Here is a 21,193-nt window from a genome sequence, read left to right as displayed (position 1 = left end):
TATTTCTTACTTTGGGTGTTGTTTATGAATGCTGACTTTGTAATATTTCATTAACCCCTACTTTTTTGTGTTGTCTATTATGCTTCATAATCAAAAAGATTAAATGTCAAGAAGCCGAGTTGCACTGCAGACAAAAGACAGGAAATACTAAAATATCCATATTTTTACTTAGTAATTATTGATAATTTTCCTTTCATTTCCCACAATGAGCATAAGAAAACATGCAAAAAGTTTAACAATGCCACACACTTAGCTAAACCCTCAAAGTTTACTATCATCATTCTAAAAAGTTACTTAGACCAGGATGACAGTCATTTCAACAGTAGGATTTTACGTGAGTTGTACAAAGCTTCCACATCTAAAAACCAGAATTAAAATGAATTTAGGTATCAAAAGTCTACCTCGTTTCAAATAAATTACTTTCCAGAGTCAGTGTGATTCAATTTGTGTTGTACAATGGGAAGATGGACCCAGCTGCTGCACAATCTTCCACAGGCGCTCCTAATTTGATAGTGATATTTAGTTTCTTACAACATATGAAAAGATATTTGTAACTGACCAAATGTTGCTCAAAGTTATCAAATAGGGCAAAACAAGAATGATATTGGATAATACCTTCAGATTAAAATTTCATCTTAATGTATTAAGTTTAAATGTTTACCTGTGCCAGTTTTGAGTAACTCTGATTTGAAAAATTCACTTTTTTTATTTGCTTATCATGAGGTTCAAAGAAAATTTTAGGCAAAAGGAAGAAAAGCCCCCAAAATTTGTTGAATCATCCATAAAGCAATTTTAATTACGGAAAGCTCAATGTATAAGGGCGGGCCCCATGGCCGACTGGTTAAGTTCGCCCACTCTGCTTTGGCAACCCAGGATTTCGCCAGTTCGGATCCTCAGGGTGGACATGGCACTGCTCATCAAGTCATGCTGAGGCAGCGTCCCACATAGCACAACCAGAAGGACCTACAAGTATAATATACAACTATGTACTGGGGGACTTTAGGGAGAAGGGAAAAAAAAAAAAGATAAAATTGGCAACAGATGTTAGCTCAGGTGCCAATCTTAAAAAAAAAAGCTCTATGTATATAAAAGCAAAATCTTTACAAAGCAAAAGTAACATAGGAAAGAATTCAAGATAAAGGCAAAAAAAAAACCACCCAATTTTTAAGTGATCTAGAAACAATGAAATTTTTTTGTTTTAAGATTCTTTTTCTTCCTTTTCTCCCAAAGCCCCCTGTTACACAGCTGTGTATTCTTAGCTGTGGGTCCTTCTAGTTGTGGCATGTGGGGTGCCAGCCCAGCATGGCTCGATGAGTGGTGCCATGTCCGTGGCCAGGACTCGAACTAGTGAAACCCTGGGCTGCCGAAGCAGAGCACGTGAACCCAACCACTCAGCCACAGGGCCGGCCCCAATGAAATTTTGATATACTTACCATTCAGAGACTTTCTCTAAGGAAAATAGACAAAATTCAAAGCAAAATCAAAATAGTTCAAAAGTAGCAGCTTCTAAGCATTTTCAAGTTAGCCAAAAAGTATATCTAATAAAATTCCATGAAAGCAAGGGCAATATCATTTGTTTACTCCTCTAATACATAGTACAAACTTTTACCAGATATCCAAATATTCATTCAGTAAATGAATTATCCAGAAATAAGCACTTCCAAACGAAAAATAGCCAATAGTCAAAATTTCAAATACCTGTGACAATTACTGAGCTTCATCCAAAAAAAGCAAGTAAAAAATCTGTTACCCTCTTTAACAAGGAAGGTTAAATGTAGCTTTGACTAACCATATTACTTTACAAATAACAGTAGCCTTTTGAGAGTTTAAGTGCCAGGTTCTAAGTGTGTTTCTAAATGAAGAAAGGGAGACAACATAAAATTTACTCGCCAAGTTTGTACAACTCAGAAGTGGTTGAACTGGAATTTGAAACCAAGTCTGATGACAAAGCTAAAGTCCTTAACATCTATGCTATATATTAATATGAAACATAAGAGTGTTAAAAAGAAAAAAGTTAGGTACTAGATGTATCTGACAGCCAAAGCACTAACACTGAAAATAAAATGCAAAGATCTGCTGAGAAATAGTTTCCCATGATGCTCTTCTGAGATAGGTTGAGGGGAGGGGACATAGCAAGGTATTGAAAAGTGTGCTAAACAGAAAGAATTTAAATTGACCAGAAATGCTTAACCTTGAATAATCTCAGATCTGTAGATACATAAAGCTGGCCCTCCTATGAGAACAAATTCATACCTTCACTGCTCAAAACAAATCGAGTCAAAAATAGCAACCTCTAAATCTAAATCATTGCCCTTATCCAAAAAGTTAAAAATAATGTAAGCTTAATATACAGGTAGTTACATAAATATTTATAGCTATATGGATGTACAAGAGTTATTACTCATACGTATATTTACTCACTCTGTCAGCTGAGGGCCCTAAAAGCAATGACACCTCAGTGGCAAGGAGCATACCTAGAACTTGGATCTTGGTTTCTAACACCATTCTCCGATTAAAGGAACCAAGCCTCCTTGGAGAAATGGTTGAATCTAGGCCCGGGGCAAGAAATAGTCAAGATGAGCCTGGAGCACCTTCTAGCACCAGAAAGTGCTTTAGCAAAAACAAACAAAACACACCACAATAATGGGGGTATGTTGAAGGGACACAGGAGAAAAAACACCCATACTGATGTAAATAAATGACTGACTGAATAAATAAATGGGGGAAAAGAGACAAGTCTCCCATGTAGAATTACCAATAATTTTTGTAGATAATCTGCCCTCACGGAAGTAGAGTACATAGCTCCCCACTCCTTAAGTGTGGGCTGCATATAGAGACTTCACCTCAAAGAACAGAGTATAGAAAGGGGAAGGTGAGGGAGACTAACTTCACAGTGAAGAAGCCTGACAAACACTACCTCAACCAGGTGATTAAGGTTCACATTAACGGCACTTAGTTAGTACTGATGTAAAACGCATTATAATTAGCAAACAGAATGTTGACAGTATGTGCCCTAGATATGATGTGATGAAAATAACACTTCATCTCTGTGGTCTTCCTCTTAAAATTATGTAAATCCAGTCAAACAATGAGGAAAACAACAGATGAATCCTAATAGAAGGACTTATAAAATACCTGACAAGTAGTCCTAAAGACTGTCATGGTCATCAAAAAGAAAGAAATGTCTGAGAAACCGTCACAGCCAAAAGGAGCCCAAGGAGACATGACAACTATTCAATATAACACTAATGTAAATCCAATGTAGTACCCTAGATGGGACTAAGTAGATACAGTTAAGATACAGTTCAATCATTACATCAAATGTACCATACTAATCTGTTAATAACAGGGCAAACTTGGTGTGGGATATCTGGAAACTCTGTGGTATCTTCCCAATTATGCTACAAATCTAGTAAAACTGTTCTAAAATAAAGAGTTTATTTAAAAAGTAACAATGTGAAAAAATATCAACATAGAAAGTATTGGTAACTGAAAGGGATGAAATCAATGGGTGATGAAGACAACAGTACGGCAATTGGGCTTTCAATATTAACAATTCCGTCTGAACTATGAGCACTACATAAAGCACTGTCTTAATTTATAAGTCTTGCCCATATGATGTAAGTTTATTTCCAGACTTTGTGTTGTTACTGAAAACTTTTTTTCTCTTTTACTAAATGATTGTAGCAAGGGAAGCAACTGGTATTTAAACAGCCACCTTACTGATTGCTCATAATGCCCTAATATGTTTATTTTCTCAACTTTTCCAGGTATTTATAAGTAATAACTTAGCCTTCTCCAATATTTACACTTTGTTGTTCTCCTGCCTATCTGTATTATCTAGCACATCTAAAAAGATTTTAAATAGCAGCAGTATTAACTGGCTTCCTTGTCTGGCTCCTGTCTTCAATGGTAATACTTCTGGCTTTCCCTGCCATTAAGCATGATGCTGGGTGTGTTTTATAATATTCATCTATTCCACCTGTACCTCTTACCAAGAATTTTTTTTTAAATCAGAAATAGATTCAAATTTTTATTTAGATGCAAAAAACATTTTCAATTAGATCATTTGTTTTCTTTGTTTTATTAAGATAAATTGTATTAAAACATTTCCTAATAATGAACTATTCTGCTTCTTGACAAACCATTCTTGGGCGAGGTATTCTTTTAATATATAGTCATAATTTTATTTGCTAAATATAACTTAGGTTTTACATCAATATGTAGTGAGACTGGTGTGGTTTTTGTCATCTTTTAATATCAGTGTTATACTAAATTTATAAAGCAATAGGAAGCTTTCCTTTTTTTAATGTTGTGCATCGATTTAGGTAACAATTATCTATTCTTTATAGGTTAAAAGCGATTCATCAGTGTAGCCACCCAGGCCAGAGACTTTTGAGATAACAGCTTTTTGCCAGTTTCCTTGATTCTTTCTAGATATACAGATCTGTTTGCACTCTTCCAGAGATCTAAAATTATCTCTATTTGCATAAATAATTCACCTCATCTACCAATGTTTAATTTTTAGCCCTGAAAACGCTCTGAAAAATTGAGTCTGGGTCCCAATTTATCCCAACCAGTAAAAGAACTAAGAAAAAATAGTTATAAGGATAGGACAGGATGAAGCAAAACTGTCATTCAATTATTTCTACAAAATTTACTAGAACAGAATTTGAAAAGGTTGGATACAAAGGTCAATAAATCAATTGCATTTCTATATATCGGCAAACAAATCTCTATTTTAAAAGATAACCATTTATGACAGCATCAAAAATAAAGCTACTAGAAATAAATCAAGATATGTAAAGAGGCAACTAATTGAGAAAGATGACAAAGATCTAAACTAATGGAGACATCTATCTATCATGTCCATGAATGAAGGACTCAACATTGTAAAGATGGCAATTCTCCAAGCTGATCTACAGATACATCACCCATTGAAATCCCATCAGATTATTTACCTGCAGAGTTTTGACAACCTAATTCTAAAATTTTTACATGCACGTGTTAAAAGCCAAAAACCAAGACACCCTTGAAGAGGAATTAAATTTGGGAGATGGGGGAAAGCGAAATTCAAAATAGTCTACCAGGCTACAGTACTTAGTACAGTATGGGCAGAGGGCACACAAACAGATCAGTGGAACAAAGAAGAGGGCAGTCTGGCAGTATGCTGTGACTGAACAACCAGCACTTCTCTTTCTAGGTAAAAATTCCTAAAGAAATTGTTGAACACGTGCATCAGGATACACACAGAAGGTTCAAAACAGCACTGTTTGTACCAGCTGAAACTGGAAACAGCCCAAATAGCTATTAATCATGAATTAGATAAATACATTGTGGCATGTTAATAAAATGGAGTAACATAATAGTGAAAAAATACAGCTATACGCATGAGACTCCAAGTTGAGAAAAAGAATTCTATCATATAAAATTCAAATATAGGTAAAACAACAAAACATTTATTGATACGTAACTAACACTAAAGAAAAATAAAATGATTCTAACAACGGAACAAGTAAGTTTACCTCTTAAGGAGAGAGAAGGAGAAGCATTCTGGTAGGGGCACACAGGAGGCTTTAAAAAGGAACTGGTATCATCCTACTTCTTAATCTTGGTGGAATTACACAGGTGTTTGCTTTATTATTCTTTAAACTGTATACATACATTTTATACATTTGTCTATCTATGTTTCACAATTTTTTAGAGACTACTTTCAAAAGTTAAAGTATTCACAGCCCAGTCTTTGCCTTCAAATAGGAATCAATGCTTACTTATTCAAAACATCCTGAGGAGACTAGACATCTATATTCTCACAAGTTGAAGACGACTACATACCTTATATATTCCAATGCCAGGATCAACAAGAAAATCACGAGTTGATGTTGATGGCTGACTGGAACTTCCCACCCGTGGAGTTTTCTTTACTTTAGGTGGACTGTTAGAACAGGGTTTGGCCTGTACATCGGTCTGTTTTGATGTGCTAGGAAGATCAGGGTCTGGGCGAACTAGTAGCTGAATTATGTCATTCAGTCCAACATCATAGTCAAATAAAGTATATCCATTTTCCAACTAGAAAAAAAGATAGAAAAAGATTAAAATGCTTCTCTCAAAACTTGATCTTTCTACATCTTTAGTTACCCAAGTGTCCTAACCAAATTATTAAAATAAAATTCACAGCATTGCAATTTAGTGATCTTGAAACCAATTCCTATTACTTTATGGTCTATGATGTCAGCATCTTCTCAGGACCTCAATAAATTCTTAAGAATCACTCCATATTACCTATAGGGAACAGTGATAGCCACTGAAACCAAAAATGTAGCATTGTGACCTCATTGCTTAGTAGAAAAACTCGATTTCTCACCAAGTTTTGTTTATTTTAATGAACAGTGACTGAATCCACTGCAAGAAAGAAAAGGTGAATTTTGAAAGTAGGTTGTTTTATGACTGTGTTCTTAAAGACATTAAGTTAATCATTTTATTTCTGAAGCACTGTAATTTTTCTTAAAAAATCAAGTAGGAAAAAAAAATTCAAGCAATAATTACAATTCTTCCTCATGCTATTCCGTTTGCCTAAAGTTCTCTAATTCTATCCATCCATAAGTTACCAAGCTGGGGCCGGCCCCGCGGCCAAGTGGTTAAGTTTGCGCGTTCCGCTTCGGTGACCCAGGGTTTTGCCGCTTCAGATCCTGGGCGGACATGGCACTGCTCATCAGGCCACGCTGAGGCGGCGTCCCACATGCCACAACTAGAAGGACCCATTACTAAAATATACAACTATGTACTGGGGGGCTTTGGGGAGAAAAAGCAGAAAAAAAAATGGAAGAAAAAAAGTTACTAAGTTGCATCATGGAAAGTCTTCCAGAATGAATAGTGAATAAATTATCTTATTTTGGTAAAGTCTCTGTAATAGATTGAACTATTCCCCCCCCCCCCCCAAACCACCACCTCCTGCCAAAATATGTTGAAGTCCTGATCCTGAGTATCTCTGAGCATGATCTTATCTGGAAACGGGGTTTTTACAGCAGTAACGAAGTTAAAACTAGGTCGTAAGGGTGGGCCCTAATCTATTGTGATTGGTGTTCTTATAAAAGTTGAAATTTGGACACAGAGACAGACACACAGAAGGAAGATGTAGAGCTAGATAGGGAGAGGACAGCAACATGACCGGGGTGATGCATCTACAAGCCAAGGAACACCAAGGATTGCTGGCAAACGCTAGAAGCTAAAGGAAGCAAGGAAGGATCCTTTCTTAGAACACAGAAAGCATGGCCCTGCTAACACCTTGATTTCAGACTTACAGCATCCAAAACCACGAGACAATGCGTTTCTGTTGTTTTAAGCTACCTAGGTTGTGGTACTTTATTACAGAAGCCCTAGGAAACTAATAGTCTCCATTTTGTTTCTTCATAAAATTTGGTTGGCCAATTCACCATGATTCAATAAGAAAACTAAACTCCTTGAAGATCAGAACTATCACTTCCCCAGAAATATTACCAATTTAGTCACTGTTCATTTTTCCTCTTTGTATATAATACCTGTCATCATCCACAACTCTCTATCACAATAAGATCATATTTGAGAAGTCAACCAAAGGGAAAGAATGAAAGTCTGTCTTTGAATGATAAACTCACTAATGTACTAGATAAGTAATTTTATTTCAAGTGGTCCAAGAACACACCAAGCACAATGCTGCACATTACAGTTGTTCACAAATGTCAAACAGAACAAGGGATCAAGAAATTCCCAAGTTTCCAATGGGGGAATTAAATTAGACACTATCTCACAGGTTAACCTGCTTATTCCAAATGAGCCTAAGGAGTCTCCCAAGTCAGTAAGTAGATAAAACCTCATAGGGCTAAGGATGTTAATATTGCTTACCTTATGAAAAAATAAGAACTCCCTCTAATCCTGAACACCTGGGGGAAAAACTCAAAGAGCAAAAAACTATACACTCACAGCTTCATTTTTGATATTCTTCAATAGCTTTCCCCACCCTCCGCTCCCCCAACCCCTGGCAAAAGTAAGAACACCCTAATGTTGGAACACCTGAAAAAGCACAACTTGATTAAACATAAAACTGTTGCAGCCTATGATAATTAAAAAAATGGAAGTGTTCAAAGTAGGAAATAAAAAACTAACAGCATAGAACACACAAATTAACTGGCAGGGCATTCCCCAAAATGAAGGTAGCTGTTAAGGTGGCAAAATAACTGGAAATCCAAAGCGTTTCCACAAACATTCTTCCATTGAAATTTGAGGCACAAGAGTCAGAGGGACCTTGGAGGCATTCTTACACTCAACCACTCTGACTAGTTTCTACCAAGTGATCAAAGTAAACATAAGCTGCTTCAAGCTGTACTTGGTTTGAAAGGAAAAGCAATGTCTGAAGTTGGAGTAAACACTAAGCTTATCAAGGCAAAGGGCCCTATAACAGAAGTTAGGTCCATGTTAACATGTAAACACCTTTCCTCCAATTATTCATGCTTGCTATGATAGCCACTTTTACCCAGATTACCTACTTCCTTAATTCATAGCTATAGTTCCACTTTTCCTAAAACAGTGATAATGTCCATTGCATAGCAACTTCCACACAGCTAGGCCATCATGAAAAGTTGAAGAATGTTGGAATGATTTGTTACTTGAAAAGTAGTGAAGTTCTCCCATTAATTTAATGAAAGTGTAGACTGAAAGTTACCTGTCACTTAAATTATGCTTTGAGTGGGGAGAAAGGGATTGGGTCATTTAGAAACTACAAATACCTATGAGTTTCAGGCTTGTAACTGTAGTCCATCAATGTCTCATAGCAGAAAATGTTTGAGAACTGCCACCTGAGAAGACGAGGTTGTAGGATTTACAATACTAGAGAGGAGGGAATGGTTCTAGAATTTGTTTTTGCCAGACCACATCCTTGAATTTTTACTGAGTTGAAGGAAGAAATTCCAGGTAACAGAATTGCAACCATGATGCAAGGGAAAACTAGGAAGCAAACACCAAGTAGCACTGGCTGAGAAGGCAGTGAGGAAGTCATTCCCAAGGGGCTACTGATAAGGATATAGGTGGAGGGCATTAAGTTAATAACTTCCATGTATCTTTCACATCATACAATATATACATAACACACACTCCTTTAAATAGGCAAACACTTATTTTATATTCCACATGAAAATGACGAGTCTGGGGGCAAAAGGGAACTAAGTTTTTCTTCAGCTCTGGTTCAAGCTCCACATGTACAATCTATTCTAAGGCTATCTTTATAGTGGTACAAGGGAAAAAATGAAAGGAGGAGAGAGAATCCTTTTAAAGTAGGAAAAGCTGTAGATTCCCAAAAGATTTAGAGATTCACCAATGTAACTCTTCCTTTAAAAAACCCAACTCCAAGGGTGTGTCAAACTCAACCTTCCAGAGAAGGATATCTAAATAAGGTTACCCTACTCTAACCAGAACTCACAGCCCTGAATTGCTCTCTCCATTTTGACCCTCAAAAGTGGAGTCACTTACACAATTACGTTGCTTCTCAAATTTAATTTGCATACAGATCACCTGGGGACCTTGTTAAACTACAGATTCTACTTCAGTAGGCCTGGTGTAAGGCTGCCAGGTGAAGCTAATGCTGCTGGTCCTGCTGATCCAGGGACCAAACTTTGAACAGCAAGAAACTAGCAGGAGACTGACTATCCTTCAACATTCATTTTCAAACTCTGGTGTTCATCAGAATCTCCCAGGGGTCTTGTTAAATTCAACTACTTGCAATTCTGTACTTGCTCAGGGTGAGCTAAACATCTATAATATAACTATCACAAGTGATTCTGGTAGACACCAAAGATTAAAAGCAGCAGACCTAACATACAAAAGGGGGGAGAAGAGGGAAAGGGTACCATTTACATCACAGACAGTGTAAATTTGTTTTTATTTATGACATTTTTCACCATGTGGCAGTGAAGCATCTTGAGGAAGGGGTGCCTTTTTCTACCAAGCACAAAGGCATTTTATAGGACAGCAGCAGCCCTGTGATGCCAACTGAGCAGTTGCCTGCTATAGACAGACTACCTTGTCCAAGGACTGTGGACTCCAAAGAGGAAAGGAGAATGAAGATAATAGTCACTGCCATGGCTACTTGTCAGTTCATAAGGAAGTAAACATAGCTGGAGCATTGTCTTCCTTCTCTGTCTCCAACTCAATGGGGAACCAAAAGTCCATTTCTCATAGCTATTGGTTTATCACTGAGCTGAAAAAATCAAAGTAGTGAGTTATCAACTGTCCTGGGGTGAGAAGCACAAAGGGCTGTTTTCCTCAACAGTTTTTCCCCGGAACCTGGAACTAGCTTCCTAGTTTATTGGAAGTCTACTTTGTTGTCCTAAATGTAACCCAATCTCTATCTTTTCCCCAAGACAGCCAGGTGCATACTTTCTTTTAGCTGTTTGATAATTAGACTTTAGGGATGTTGCGCAGGAATACATTCTCATGCTTCATTTCTGGTTATCTCTAGTGGTGAAGTCACCAAAGTAGCCCAGAAATTCATGTACTATTGTCCTTAGATAGAAAATAAAATTGTGAAGACTTGATTGCATGCTTTTCACCTTTGACCAAAAGATAAAAAGGTATCAGCCACTGGAGGCACAGCAACATAAAGCTACATAGTGTTTACTACACATACAATTATCTCAAAAAGTTTACAACTAAATTGAACACCTGTTTTTACAAGTCAAACACTAAAGGATCAATATAAAATTGGCTGCAGACATATCAAAGATGCTATCACTTTTTTAAAAACAAATTAAAACAACCTCTGCTTCGTTCTTTATCAGAGTGTAATCTTCTTACTCTGAAATTTCTGGGCAGTTTTTGAAGAGTAAGCCTATGAAGGGGAGAAAAAATATTCCTTTCAAATCCTTCGTAGCTGTAGGGAAACGGTTACTTCTACCAAATCAGAGAGCTACATTTATTTCAAACCAAAGGATTGGAGCCAAACTGCGGTCTGTCAAATGGAGGATGCCAACTTTCTCAGTGGCTAACATTTTTTGAAAAAAGACAAAGAGACAAGAAAAACAGGCGGGGTCTGGGTCTCTAGGTGCAGACCATGAGAGACTTGTAGGATAGGAAAAAATCTTCAATGGGCCAGACCATGGCCATACAACACAACGACCAGGGACGCCCACAAGACACCCTCACCGCCAAAAACAGTTTCAGCCTTCAAGTATGTACCGCTGGCTATGCTCCAGGTACTGTTAAAAGCGTGGGTGAGGGGACTATTAGAAGGTGAGAAGTAAGAAGAGCAGTCTGTTATACTCCTTCCCACTCTGGAAATAACCTTCCTGGTCTATACTAGGCAGTTTAAACCCGGATCCCGGGTTACATCAATAGCTCCTTCAACCCAGGTCTCTAATCTCCCCCAAGACAGATTTCAATTCTAGGAGGGTGAGAGAGTGGGGCAGAAGTTCCGGAAACCCTTCGAACCTTCAGTGTGTACAAATCTCTTCTACGCGAAGAGGCAGAGCTAAGGTTCTTGTGCCCAAGAGAGAGCAGTATCTGTTTCCCCCTGCTACTTGGGAGCCGGAGCGCGGAAGAGCCACGGAAGCGATGCGAGCCGTTAGCCGGGTCAGCGCTGCTGGGAGCCGGAACCGCCGGCCCTCCCCACCCGCACTGTGGCATGGCCGCCAGCGCCTGCTGCCCTCCCCGCCCTCCCGGGGCCCCGGACCCGGCCGAGCGCGGGAAGCCAGGGAACCCAGGCGCTCTGACGGGCTGTGCCTGTGGCTGCTGCCTTTCTACGAAAGGGCGGCGAGGTCTCCGCGCTCAGGGCGCCCCCGCCTCCGACCCCGCCGGGCGCACCTGCACTCGGGGCTGGCGGGGACCCCGCTGCGCCCCCTCGGCGAGCCCAGGGCCCGCACTCTCAGCCTCGCGGGCTGCCCACCCGAAGTAGAGCCAGGTGCGCTCTGCGCGCGGGGCGCCCCAAGCCCTCCGGCCGGCTCAGCTCACGCGTCCTGGAGGCGCCCGGCTGCTCTCGGCCCGGGCTTCCCGAGGGGCGCGCCTCACCTGCTTGCCCCGGTAGAAGAGGCGCTGGCACTCGGGCCGCACGTCGAACAGCGCCCACACCCGCTCGCGCAGCTCCTCGATTGTGGCTTTGCGAGACACGTCCTCAATGGTGCGCGTCTGGGAGCCGTCGATGGTGCGAACCTGGATCCACATCTTGGCGCCGGGAGAGGGGGCCGGCCCTGCTTTGTCTCCCCCTGCGCTCGGGGCGCCGCGCCCCGCCCGGCCCGCGCCGCTTTCCCGGCCGCTCCGACTGTCCGCGGCCGGCGGGCGAGCGTGCACACAAGCGAGGCAGACCGACCAGACGCCGGGCCCCAGAGGCGGCGGCGGCGACTCCTAGACCCCGCGCCCTCCCAGAGGAGCTGAGGAGGGAAGGAAACCGGAACTAGTTGGAGGCGCCGCCGCCACCGCAGCCCCTGCCTCACAAATAGGAAGAAGCCTTGTCTGCGCCGCGCCGAGTGTTTACTTATAGAGCTCTAGCTCCCACATGGAGGTCACGGCGCCAACCCGGATCTCGCGAGACCCACGCTGGGCTCCGCCTTAAAGAGGAAGCGACTGGGGAAGTAGCTTTGGACGAGAGAGAACTAAAATGGGCGGGTGCGGGGAGGGCAGGGCGGGGCTGGGGAGGCGGAGCTTCCGAGAGCCGTTATTTGCCCCTCCGCCTGCACCTGGGGCCCTGGACACGCCCTCTAGCCTTCGGGTTTCGGGCGGTTGCAAGGCCGCCCACACCGGTTGCCGTTTTGGTCTTCCTTTGGCCGCAGGGGGCGGACGCCTCCTCAGGCCTAGCGGATACGGTTCTGTAGTCTCAACAACACACGAAAAATTAGAAACTCTGACGTGCACTTGGATGATCATGAAAAGGAGTGCGGGCGAGCGCGGCCTAAATTTCTGAGAAAGCACATAAGTAAATGAGCCCGCTCCACCCCGCTCAGCCGGACACTGCCCGCCACGCGGCCTGGCGGGGCTGGCCGCCAGGGAAGGCCCCGGGGATCCTCCTGCTTCGCGAACTCGTTTCCCGCCGGGCCCAAATGCTGCCTTCGCGCGGAAACCCACTTCCTGGGGTTTCCCGCCGCTGGGCTGAGGTGGCGGCCCCGGGCGCACAGGCCGCGGGTCCTGCTGGGATCGCCCTCGGGCCCGCCGCGCTCACAGCCGGATCTCCGGCCGCTGAGGTGGTGGTGCCGCCGCCCGGAGGGCCGCTCCACAGCCGGCCGTTTCCGTTTGCGGCCCTTCCGTAATCTTGCGCCTCGGGCCTAAGAGACTGCGGGGTCATGGAAAACACCGTCAAAGGCTGCAGAACTAGACAGCTCCGAAGAAAGAACCCCAAAGATGCTACTAGGAATAAATTCTCAGAAATGGGCCCAGCGCAGCATTACCTAACAGTGGCCTTATTTAAATGAAAATATGTCTTCATAAAAAGAAAGAGAGCATATGAAAGTAGAAAAATAGAACTTGGACTTCATATTTGTCAAAATCTGTATCTTGAATGTTTAGACCGGTGCTAAGTATTACCATAAAGATACCGCAGCATTTTTGTAATAACGAATTTAAACAAGTACAGAGAAGTCCAATAGTATCATAAGAAAACGATGGTCCAACACGGAAGGGACAGAAAAAATGGAGCGCTCTACTACATATTTCGGGTCTCTGCCTTTGCTGAAAATTTTACCTTCTATCCTCTAATTTGTCTTGGCTGCTCCTGAATTAAATAAAGCAAATATTGAGTATTCATTACATGTGTAAATGCGATGAGGAAGCTTGGTAAAGCACATTTATTACCAGCTCCAACAAGGGTTAGCTATTTGCTGTTATAAGGATATGCTATGCCCTTGTGGGGAAACATTAAGAATTTCTTTTTTATAAATTCCCTGCTCACAAAGAATTTACAAGCTAGTTCAGATAAGATTCGGAAAAATGAAAATATTAAAGAATAATTTAGTACTAAACAGTCTGCTGTTGGTTAAGACAGCAATTAGAAATGAGAGAAGGGGGACTAGAATGATCTGGGAGCTTAAGGATAGGGGTACAACTTGAGTTAGATGGTATATTGTAATGGGGGCAGCATTTAAATGTTCAGTTCATGGATTGAGATACCTGAACTGTAATCCCAGTTTTGCTGTTTACTTAAAATGTTACCTTGGACAAATTATTTGCTTCAATTTCCTCAATGTAAAATGATGCTTATAACATCTAATGAATGTAAAGTGTTTAGCACAGTGCCTATCCCTTGGCAGTACACAATAAAATATTTTCATGCTGTTCTTATGGAGAGGATTTAGATAAGCAGAGAATGCCCAAAGAGGAGAGAGTGCTTAACCAAAGACAGAAGGTATGCATTTTTACAGGTCGGAAGAGATTGCATATCAGAGAAAGGTTGACTAAATAGAGAAGGGCAGAGTGTGAAGATTAGCATTCAAAGCAGTAGATTTTGTGGCCCGAGGGAGAAACTAAGGTTTTTAAGGAGTCCACTGACAAGATTAAAAATGCATTTGGAAAGACAGCAGAAGGAATGTGGAAGGATGCCTCAGGGAAAAACTAAGGGACAGGGAGAAGAGGGGGGAGATGTTGCCAGAAAGCTTAGTGTAGAGGCACATTGTGCCCGTTTTGGTGAACTTTGTGGCAGTGAGTAAGAGAAGAAAGGGTAGATTCCAGAGTATTCTAGACAGTCAAGGCTATCAGACTTGTAGAATGTGGATATGAGGGATGAGGAAAATGGAAGGCTGGGAATAATTCCCAAGTTTCTAGTTTGGGAAACTTGGATGTCTTGGGTAGATGGTGATGCTCTTAACTGAACTAGAAGAGAAAGCAAGTTGGGAAAATGCATTGAGTTCCGTTTGAGCTGTACTGCATTTGAAATGCATCCAAAACATACCTAGGTGGAGATATCTGACAGTTGGAAATACAAGTCCAAAGTTTTGAAGGGAAGTAGAAAAGACGAATTAGTCAAGATCTCCTGTACTCACTCCTGTGAGGCGACTTATCTTTCTTAAGGTGGTGGGTCTTTAATGGAGAACTCTTGCCGGGGGGCGGGGAAGACTACTGTCAAAATTGAGTGTCCCTGGGACTGTATAGGATTTGTGTCAATCTAGTCAATATAGATCCCAAAGGATTGGCAGAACAGGGCTTAAAGATCTGAGAACCAGAAAAGATACATTTGTCCCATGCAGACCAAATTAATTACATCTGGAAACATAAGCTTATGTGTGTAATAAGTTACTTAGGATATAAATAAGTAATTGGAAATAGTGATTCTACATGTAACAAAATGCATTCCTCTGTGTTTCTCCACACAGTATATATTGTAACTAAGGTTTTTTCTCTTTCCCTACGATGTTGTTTTTGTCTGTATAGGAAACTGGCTAGCTGTAAAAACAACACAGAAGTTTTCTGACGAAATCCACAATATCAGACAGTTCAGACATACCATGCCTTATGGTCAGATGTGTAACTGAAACAACTTGGATATGAACAGGGAAAGAAAAGAGGAATTATTTGCATGGATGAAAAGCGAATACTAAAGTTTATGCCATCAGTCACGATCCAATATTTGTTCAAGCCACAAGAGGCAAAAACAGAAAGATACAAGATTGCATGTAGAACTAATTATTCTAGAATCTTATCACACCTCAGAATGTCTCGTTTTCTCAGCTAATGTCCCAAAGTCAAGAACTTTTATATATATTAAAAAAGTGAATTTCAATCTTCTCTCTGAAGCTATGATTACTACCTTTTCATCACCACCTCTGTGTTGATTGTCTTCCTTTTGCTCCGCTAGGGCTTCTCTCTACCTGTTTGCTGTCCTGGAGTCCAAGGGCAAGAAGTACATCAATGGGGTCAACGCCCTCGGGCTTCCAACCCGTGTTTGGCTAGTGGAGAGGAAGCACAGACAGGAAACTGTAGGTTGGGAAAAGAATGAGGTCAGTATATTTATTCCTCTGGCTTTCTCCCTGAAAGGTCACCTCTGGCTGGCTGTTGCCTTCCTGGGAAGTCACTACTCCTCTTAAAGTGGCCTGCTCTCAATGACTTACTCTTCCATGTTCTGGTAATCTCTCCCTCCCCTTGTTGCTTTTTGCCTAGGGATTGTAACAGCTTTGCAGTCCTAGATTCATTCACATTCCTTCAGTTCTCTATACCTTGGCCCACACCCTTTTACGTGGTCCTTTGGGGGAAAAAACTTAGTAACTTAAATAACTAAGTAACTAAGAAAAAACGAAGTAACTTAGCTATAGGTTTGCTGTTATGATGGCTAATGGATTTTTGGGGTTTTCTTTTGTTTTTTGGGTTTTTTTGAGGAAGATTCGCCCTGAGCTAATATCCGTTGCCAATCTTTCTCTTTTTTTGCTTGAGGAAGATTAGCCCTGAGCTAACTTCTGTGCCAATCTTCCTCTATTTTGTATGTGGGTCGCCACCACAGCATGGTTTGACGAGTGCTGTAGTTCTGTACCTGGCATCCAAACCTGCGGACCCAGGCTGCCAAAGCAGACTGCACAGAACTTTAACCACTCGGCCATGGGGTGGCCCCTCTAATGCTATTTTTAAAAGAACTATATGTTATAAGAAGTACACTAGAATTTCTTGACTAAAAAGCACTTCATATTGTGGCTCATTACTTAAACCAGCCATATTTTAAAGGGTGTGCTCTTTCCTTTTAATAGAATCATAGATTTTTACCTTGGAAATGTACTTCAGAGGTCATTCTACTCTAACCTTCTGTTTAACAAACGAGAAAATGATTTGGACAAGGACATGTAATCAATGAATGACAGTGTTAGAGCTTAAACCCCTGACGTCCTTCCTGTCTAGCCAGTGTTATTTACCCTTCAGCTACCCTGCCCTCTTCTGTTTCTCTGGAGGCTTCCCCATTCACTTTGTCCAGAGGAAGAATCCTCATCCTTCCTGCAGTGAGTGTTCCTGGTTCTTTGGAATACCTGATGGCTCAGGTAGGAGTGGGGACCTGGGCTTCTTACTAAAGCCTTTCAATTTATCCCTGTTTTCAGTTGCATGCCTTCTCCTGCCTTCTGAGATTAGTTGCATGCCTTCCTATTGCTGAACCTTTCTGAGAGTCTTCAGGTCAATTCAGCTCAGATTTCCACACTAAAGGCAGTTGGGGTTCAACTTCCTGATGGTGGGGTCAACTTAGGGTTCAAGTTCCAGTTACAACTTGCTTGCAAAACAGATTTTAGAGGTTTAAAATAATAGCAGTCACTTCACTATCTCTCACAGCTTCCATGGGACAGGAATTCTGAACTGGCTCAGTTGGAAAGCCTGAGTTCTGGCTCAAAATCTGTCATGCCATTGCAATCAGATGCAGTTAGAAATGGAAAGTTGGGGACTAGAGCAGTTTGGAACTAGCCAGGCATCTCTCCCTAAGAAATTCCGGGACTTCTCCATGTGGTCTGTCTCTGTGGGCTAGTTTGGGTTTTCTGACAGCACGACTGCCTCAGAGCAGTCAGTCTGCTTACACAGTGTTTGAAGACTTCAAGGGTGAGAATTCCAGTGAGCAAAGTGTAAGCTGTATCACTCTTTATGGTCTAGTTTGAAAATCACATTGTCACTTCTATCATATTCTTTTGACCAAAACATTCACAAAACCCCAATCAGTTTCAGGGAGAAGGATAGAGACTTGACTTCTCAATAGGAGGGGTGTCCAAGTCACATTGTAAAAAGAGCATAAGGGATGGAAGATATTGTTGCAGCCATTTTTGGTAAATATAGTCTGCAGCGTAGCTCCTCCATCTAATTTTTTCCATTCAATTTTTTTTTTGTACAACCAAGGAGTTTTTGAATTTTGAAATACATCAGTCATACAAAAAAGATATAGAGAATAATATAGTAAACACTTTTGTATTCATGACCTTATTTTAGAAATAAAACATTTCAAATAGTTAAAAATCCTCTCTGCTTGCATTCCTCTTTCACTCCCTTTTCCAAAGAGATAAACATTGTCTTGAATTGGATATTTATTATTCTCATGGCTGTTTTCATACTTTGTATACATGTACATATATCTCTAGAAACAATAGTAAATTTGGAGTCTTTTTAAGCTTTATACAACTTGATTCCTTACAACATTGAAACTTACTTTTTTAACTCAATCTTATTATTTTTCTGAGATTTATTCATGTTGATATATAGCTCTAGTACAAACTTTCTTAAAGGCTCAGATGGTAACTATGTTAAGTTTTGTGGGTAGACAATGTGTTGCGTCTACTCATTCTGCAGCTGTAGTACAAAAGCAGCTCTACTTGTGGCAGAGTGCAGAATTTGGCCTATGGGACATAGTTTGCTCATGCTAGCTTTGGTATAAAATTTGTGACACTTCAGATATCTTGTGTTCCCTGAAAGTTACTTTAGGTTATAACCTAGCCCCAACCCTATCCTTATCATGCTCCTCTGCCTTAAGAAGAAATTTTAAGAAACACTGATTTAGGAGTAAAATTGACAGATTTGCTAAATTTTGATTTGTGGAAAACCTCATTGGTCTCTAGTTTTCATTTTTTGTCCTTGAGGGTAAAGGTCAATAAACTCCTACCTTTAGACCCCTCTAGCCACCATCTTTTGACTTGGCCTGGCTCTTTGTTACCATGTATGTACATGCACACACATGTATGTGAATCTGTATGCATGTATGTACCCATGTGCGTGTATATGCTCTGTGCACACACGTGGTGCATGTATGTGTGCAGATGAGTGTGTATGTGTGTGCATGTGTTTTCTACTAGATTCCCATAGGAGGAGTGAGGAAGCATAGCTTTCCTCTAAAATAGCAAAGGTTTCATGACAAGCTCCCAAATTTCTACTGAAGATCCCAAGTACTATTATTCTAGATATAACGATGTGGATTTGGGGAAATGTTCAGCTTCCGATGAATTGTTCTAGGAGGAGGTGGGGCACAAGGCACGAGCCTAGGATTAGTACATCTCTCCTGTGTTAGGGAGTAGGATATTTCTAAAGTAAGGTTAGAATCTCACTATGAAGGGAAAAGGAGGGGTTCTCTGGGACAACGTGAACTTCGAAGGAGGATGATGGGAGCAAATCTAGGAACTGTGGTGCTCACCCAGGGGGATTGTTATTTCTGCTTCTTTGGACCTGTAGCATCCAGTTCTCTGGTTTTTCCTACACTGTAATTCACTCTACCTTTCCACCAATTTTTCAGGAAAGCATGGTACCCATTCTGCAGCCTTATGTTAGTGGTGTTGTGGGGACAGTGGGCAGGGAATTAAAAGGTGAGGAAGTAAATGGAGGAGCAGCTTTACCACCTCACCTCTTCCTGAGGCCAAGGTAACTGGAACCACAGGGTGTAGAGAAGGAGAGTGGTGATCCTAGAATTCACGAGGCCACCAGGAGTGAAGTGAACCAAACCTCACTGTGGAGGTGGTAGTTAGGAGTTATGTGACAACAGAGAAACTGCTGCAGCAGGGACAGATGTAGGAGGGGATGGGAGACAAACCTCCTGAGGTGAGGCTGGGGTGGCAACAGCAGGAGAGAGTGTGGAGACACTTGGTTCACAGTATGGTTTAGGATCTTTGATACAGAGACTGGAATGACTCATGAATGAGAAGATAGGAAAGAATGAGACCTGTTGGATTTTTTTTAATGTGTTGAAATACCTCGGGTGTATAATTTGAAAAAGCCAAAACACATTTGCATTTAGCTTCCCGATATCATGAGATTATGGGGACAAGTGGAAGCAAGGTACAAAGTAAAAAAAAAAAGTGGGGTTATTCTCAAACTATATTCCTGAGGATTTCAATTATTCTGAATTATTCATAGATCAGTGGGGAAAAAAATCATGGGTTAGAAATGAGTGTGGTTGAATTTGGTGCATATCTTCAGCAGCTTTATCCAAAATTAGCAGATATGCTAAATGAATTTTAATTGTCAAAAAGGTCAAAAGAAACTCAAGGAGAGTGAATGTAAATTGAGGCAGGGGCATGCCCTTGTCAGATTTTGTATTCAGTAACTTCAATGAAGCAACTCTCAAAATATTGCTAGAATATTTTTATATGTCCCCTAATCTTAGAGTGTAAATAGAAATAGAATAGATGTCCCTGAATATCTTCTTTGAAGCAGGAAGTCTAATCAGGCCAATACTAGAGGTAGTAGTGGTGCACAGAGGAAGTATGATTTCCCTATATCTTTTCTGGGCTGAGTGCCATTCCATAGATAGTGATTAAGAAGGTAACTCTGAATGGGGCCCAGTTTTGGAGCAGTCAATTCAACTATGCTGTATTCATTAAAACATACAGACTCACATAGTCATTCTACTTGCTATTGTGTATAGAACCAGTTCATTATTTTCTGTTAAATTATTTGCAAGACTCCTGAAGTGTTTTTTTTTTTCCTATTCTCATTAGTAGGCATTTACCTGTGGCTTAAAAATACTTGGTGATTTAAATACTTCAGATGTTATGTTAGTCTGCTAGGGTTGCCATAATAAATGCCATAAACTGGGTGCCTTAAACAACAGAAATTTATTTTCTCACAGTCTGGAGGCTGAAAGTCTAAGATCAAGGTGTTGGCAGGTTTGGTTTCTCCTGAGGCCTCGCTCCTTGATTTTCAGACAGCTGCCTTCTTGCTTTGTCTTCACGTGGTCTTTTCTCTGTGCGTGTGCATCCCTGATGTCTCTCCCTCTTATTATAGGGATATCAGTCATATTGGATGAGGGCCTAGCCCTTATGACCCATTTAACTTTAAATACTTCTTTAAAGGCCCTGTCTCCAAAAAACAGTCACCTTGTGGGTTAGGACTTCAACATACGAATTTTGGGGGGGGAGGGGGACACAGTTCAGTCCATGGGATATTCCTACCCTCATGAACTTGAAATTCTCTCATTATCCACTTCTCTTTTAATATTACAACTTACTACTAATTATAAACAGTAAATACCTTAAGTAAAGGAAGAATTGCTGTTAGAAAACCCCCCAGAACTAATTTGGGAATTTAAAATTTACTTCAGCCAGGTAGAACCTCTGATTGCTAAGAGCTGAATGAATTATAGCCACATGTTGAGGTTTAATCTTAGAAAATTCAATTATCTAAAATGTTAGTAAGATCACGGGCAAATAAGAAAAGCAACCGCGTTGAAAATGTCACTGTGAGAAAGAATACAATGATCTGATCTTTTTCACTTTGCAAATTAAAAAAAAAACCTAGACGAGATGTT

At 40.9% G+C, this 21,193-nt stretch overlaps 1 protein-coding gene across 12 annotated transcripts in view; it reads right to left on the bottom strand.

Annotated features, from left to right (window-relative positions):
• UHRF2 (ubiquitin like with PHD and ring finger domains 2) overlaps nucleotides 1–13,225 on the bottom strand; it is a 121,626-nt gene extending 108,401 nt beyond the window's left edge. For 10 of the 12 annotated variants that reach the window (XR_011431414.1, XR_011431415.1, XM_023627341.2 and 7 more), the window contains exons 1-2: nucleotides 12,034–12,567; nucleotides 5,836–6,069 (exon numbers count right to left, since the gene is read on the bottom strand). Coding sequence is in view for 10 of the 12 variants with exons in the window: in XM_023627341.2 (XP_023483109.2) it covers nucleotides 5,836–6,069; nucleotides 12,034–12,186 (387 nt within the window). In the remaining 2 variants the exon portion in view is untranslated. Of the gene's footprint in view, nucleotides 1–5,835; nucleotides 6,070–12,033 lie in introns of all 12 variants that reach the window. The other 2 variants (XM_023627344.2, XM_070248471.1) reach the window with 2 other exon arrangements.
• Nucleotides 13,226–21,193: the final 7,968 nt, after the last annotated feature.

Source organism: Equus caballus, chromosome 23, assembly GCF_041296265.1.
Source record: "Equus caballus isolate H_3958 breed thoroughbred chromosome 23, TB-T2T, whole genome shotgun sequence".
NCBI classification, from domain to species: domain Eukaryota; kingdom Metazoa; phylum Chordata; class Mammalia; order Perissodactyla; family Equidae; genus Equus; species Equus caballus.
Note: the sequence above shows the minus strand (reverse complement) of the source record. Positions and strands in the feature narration are given on the sequence as shown.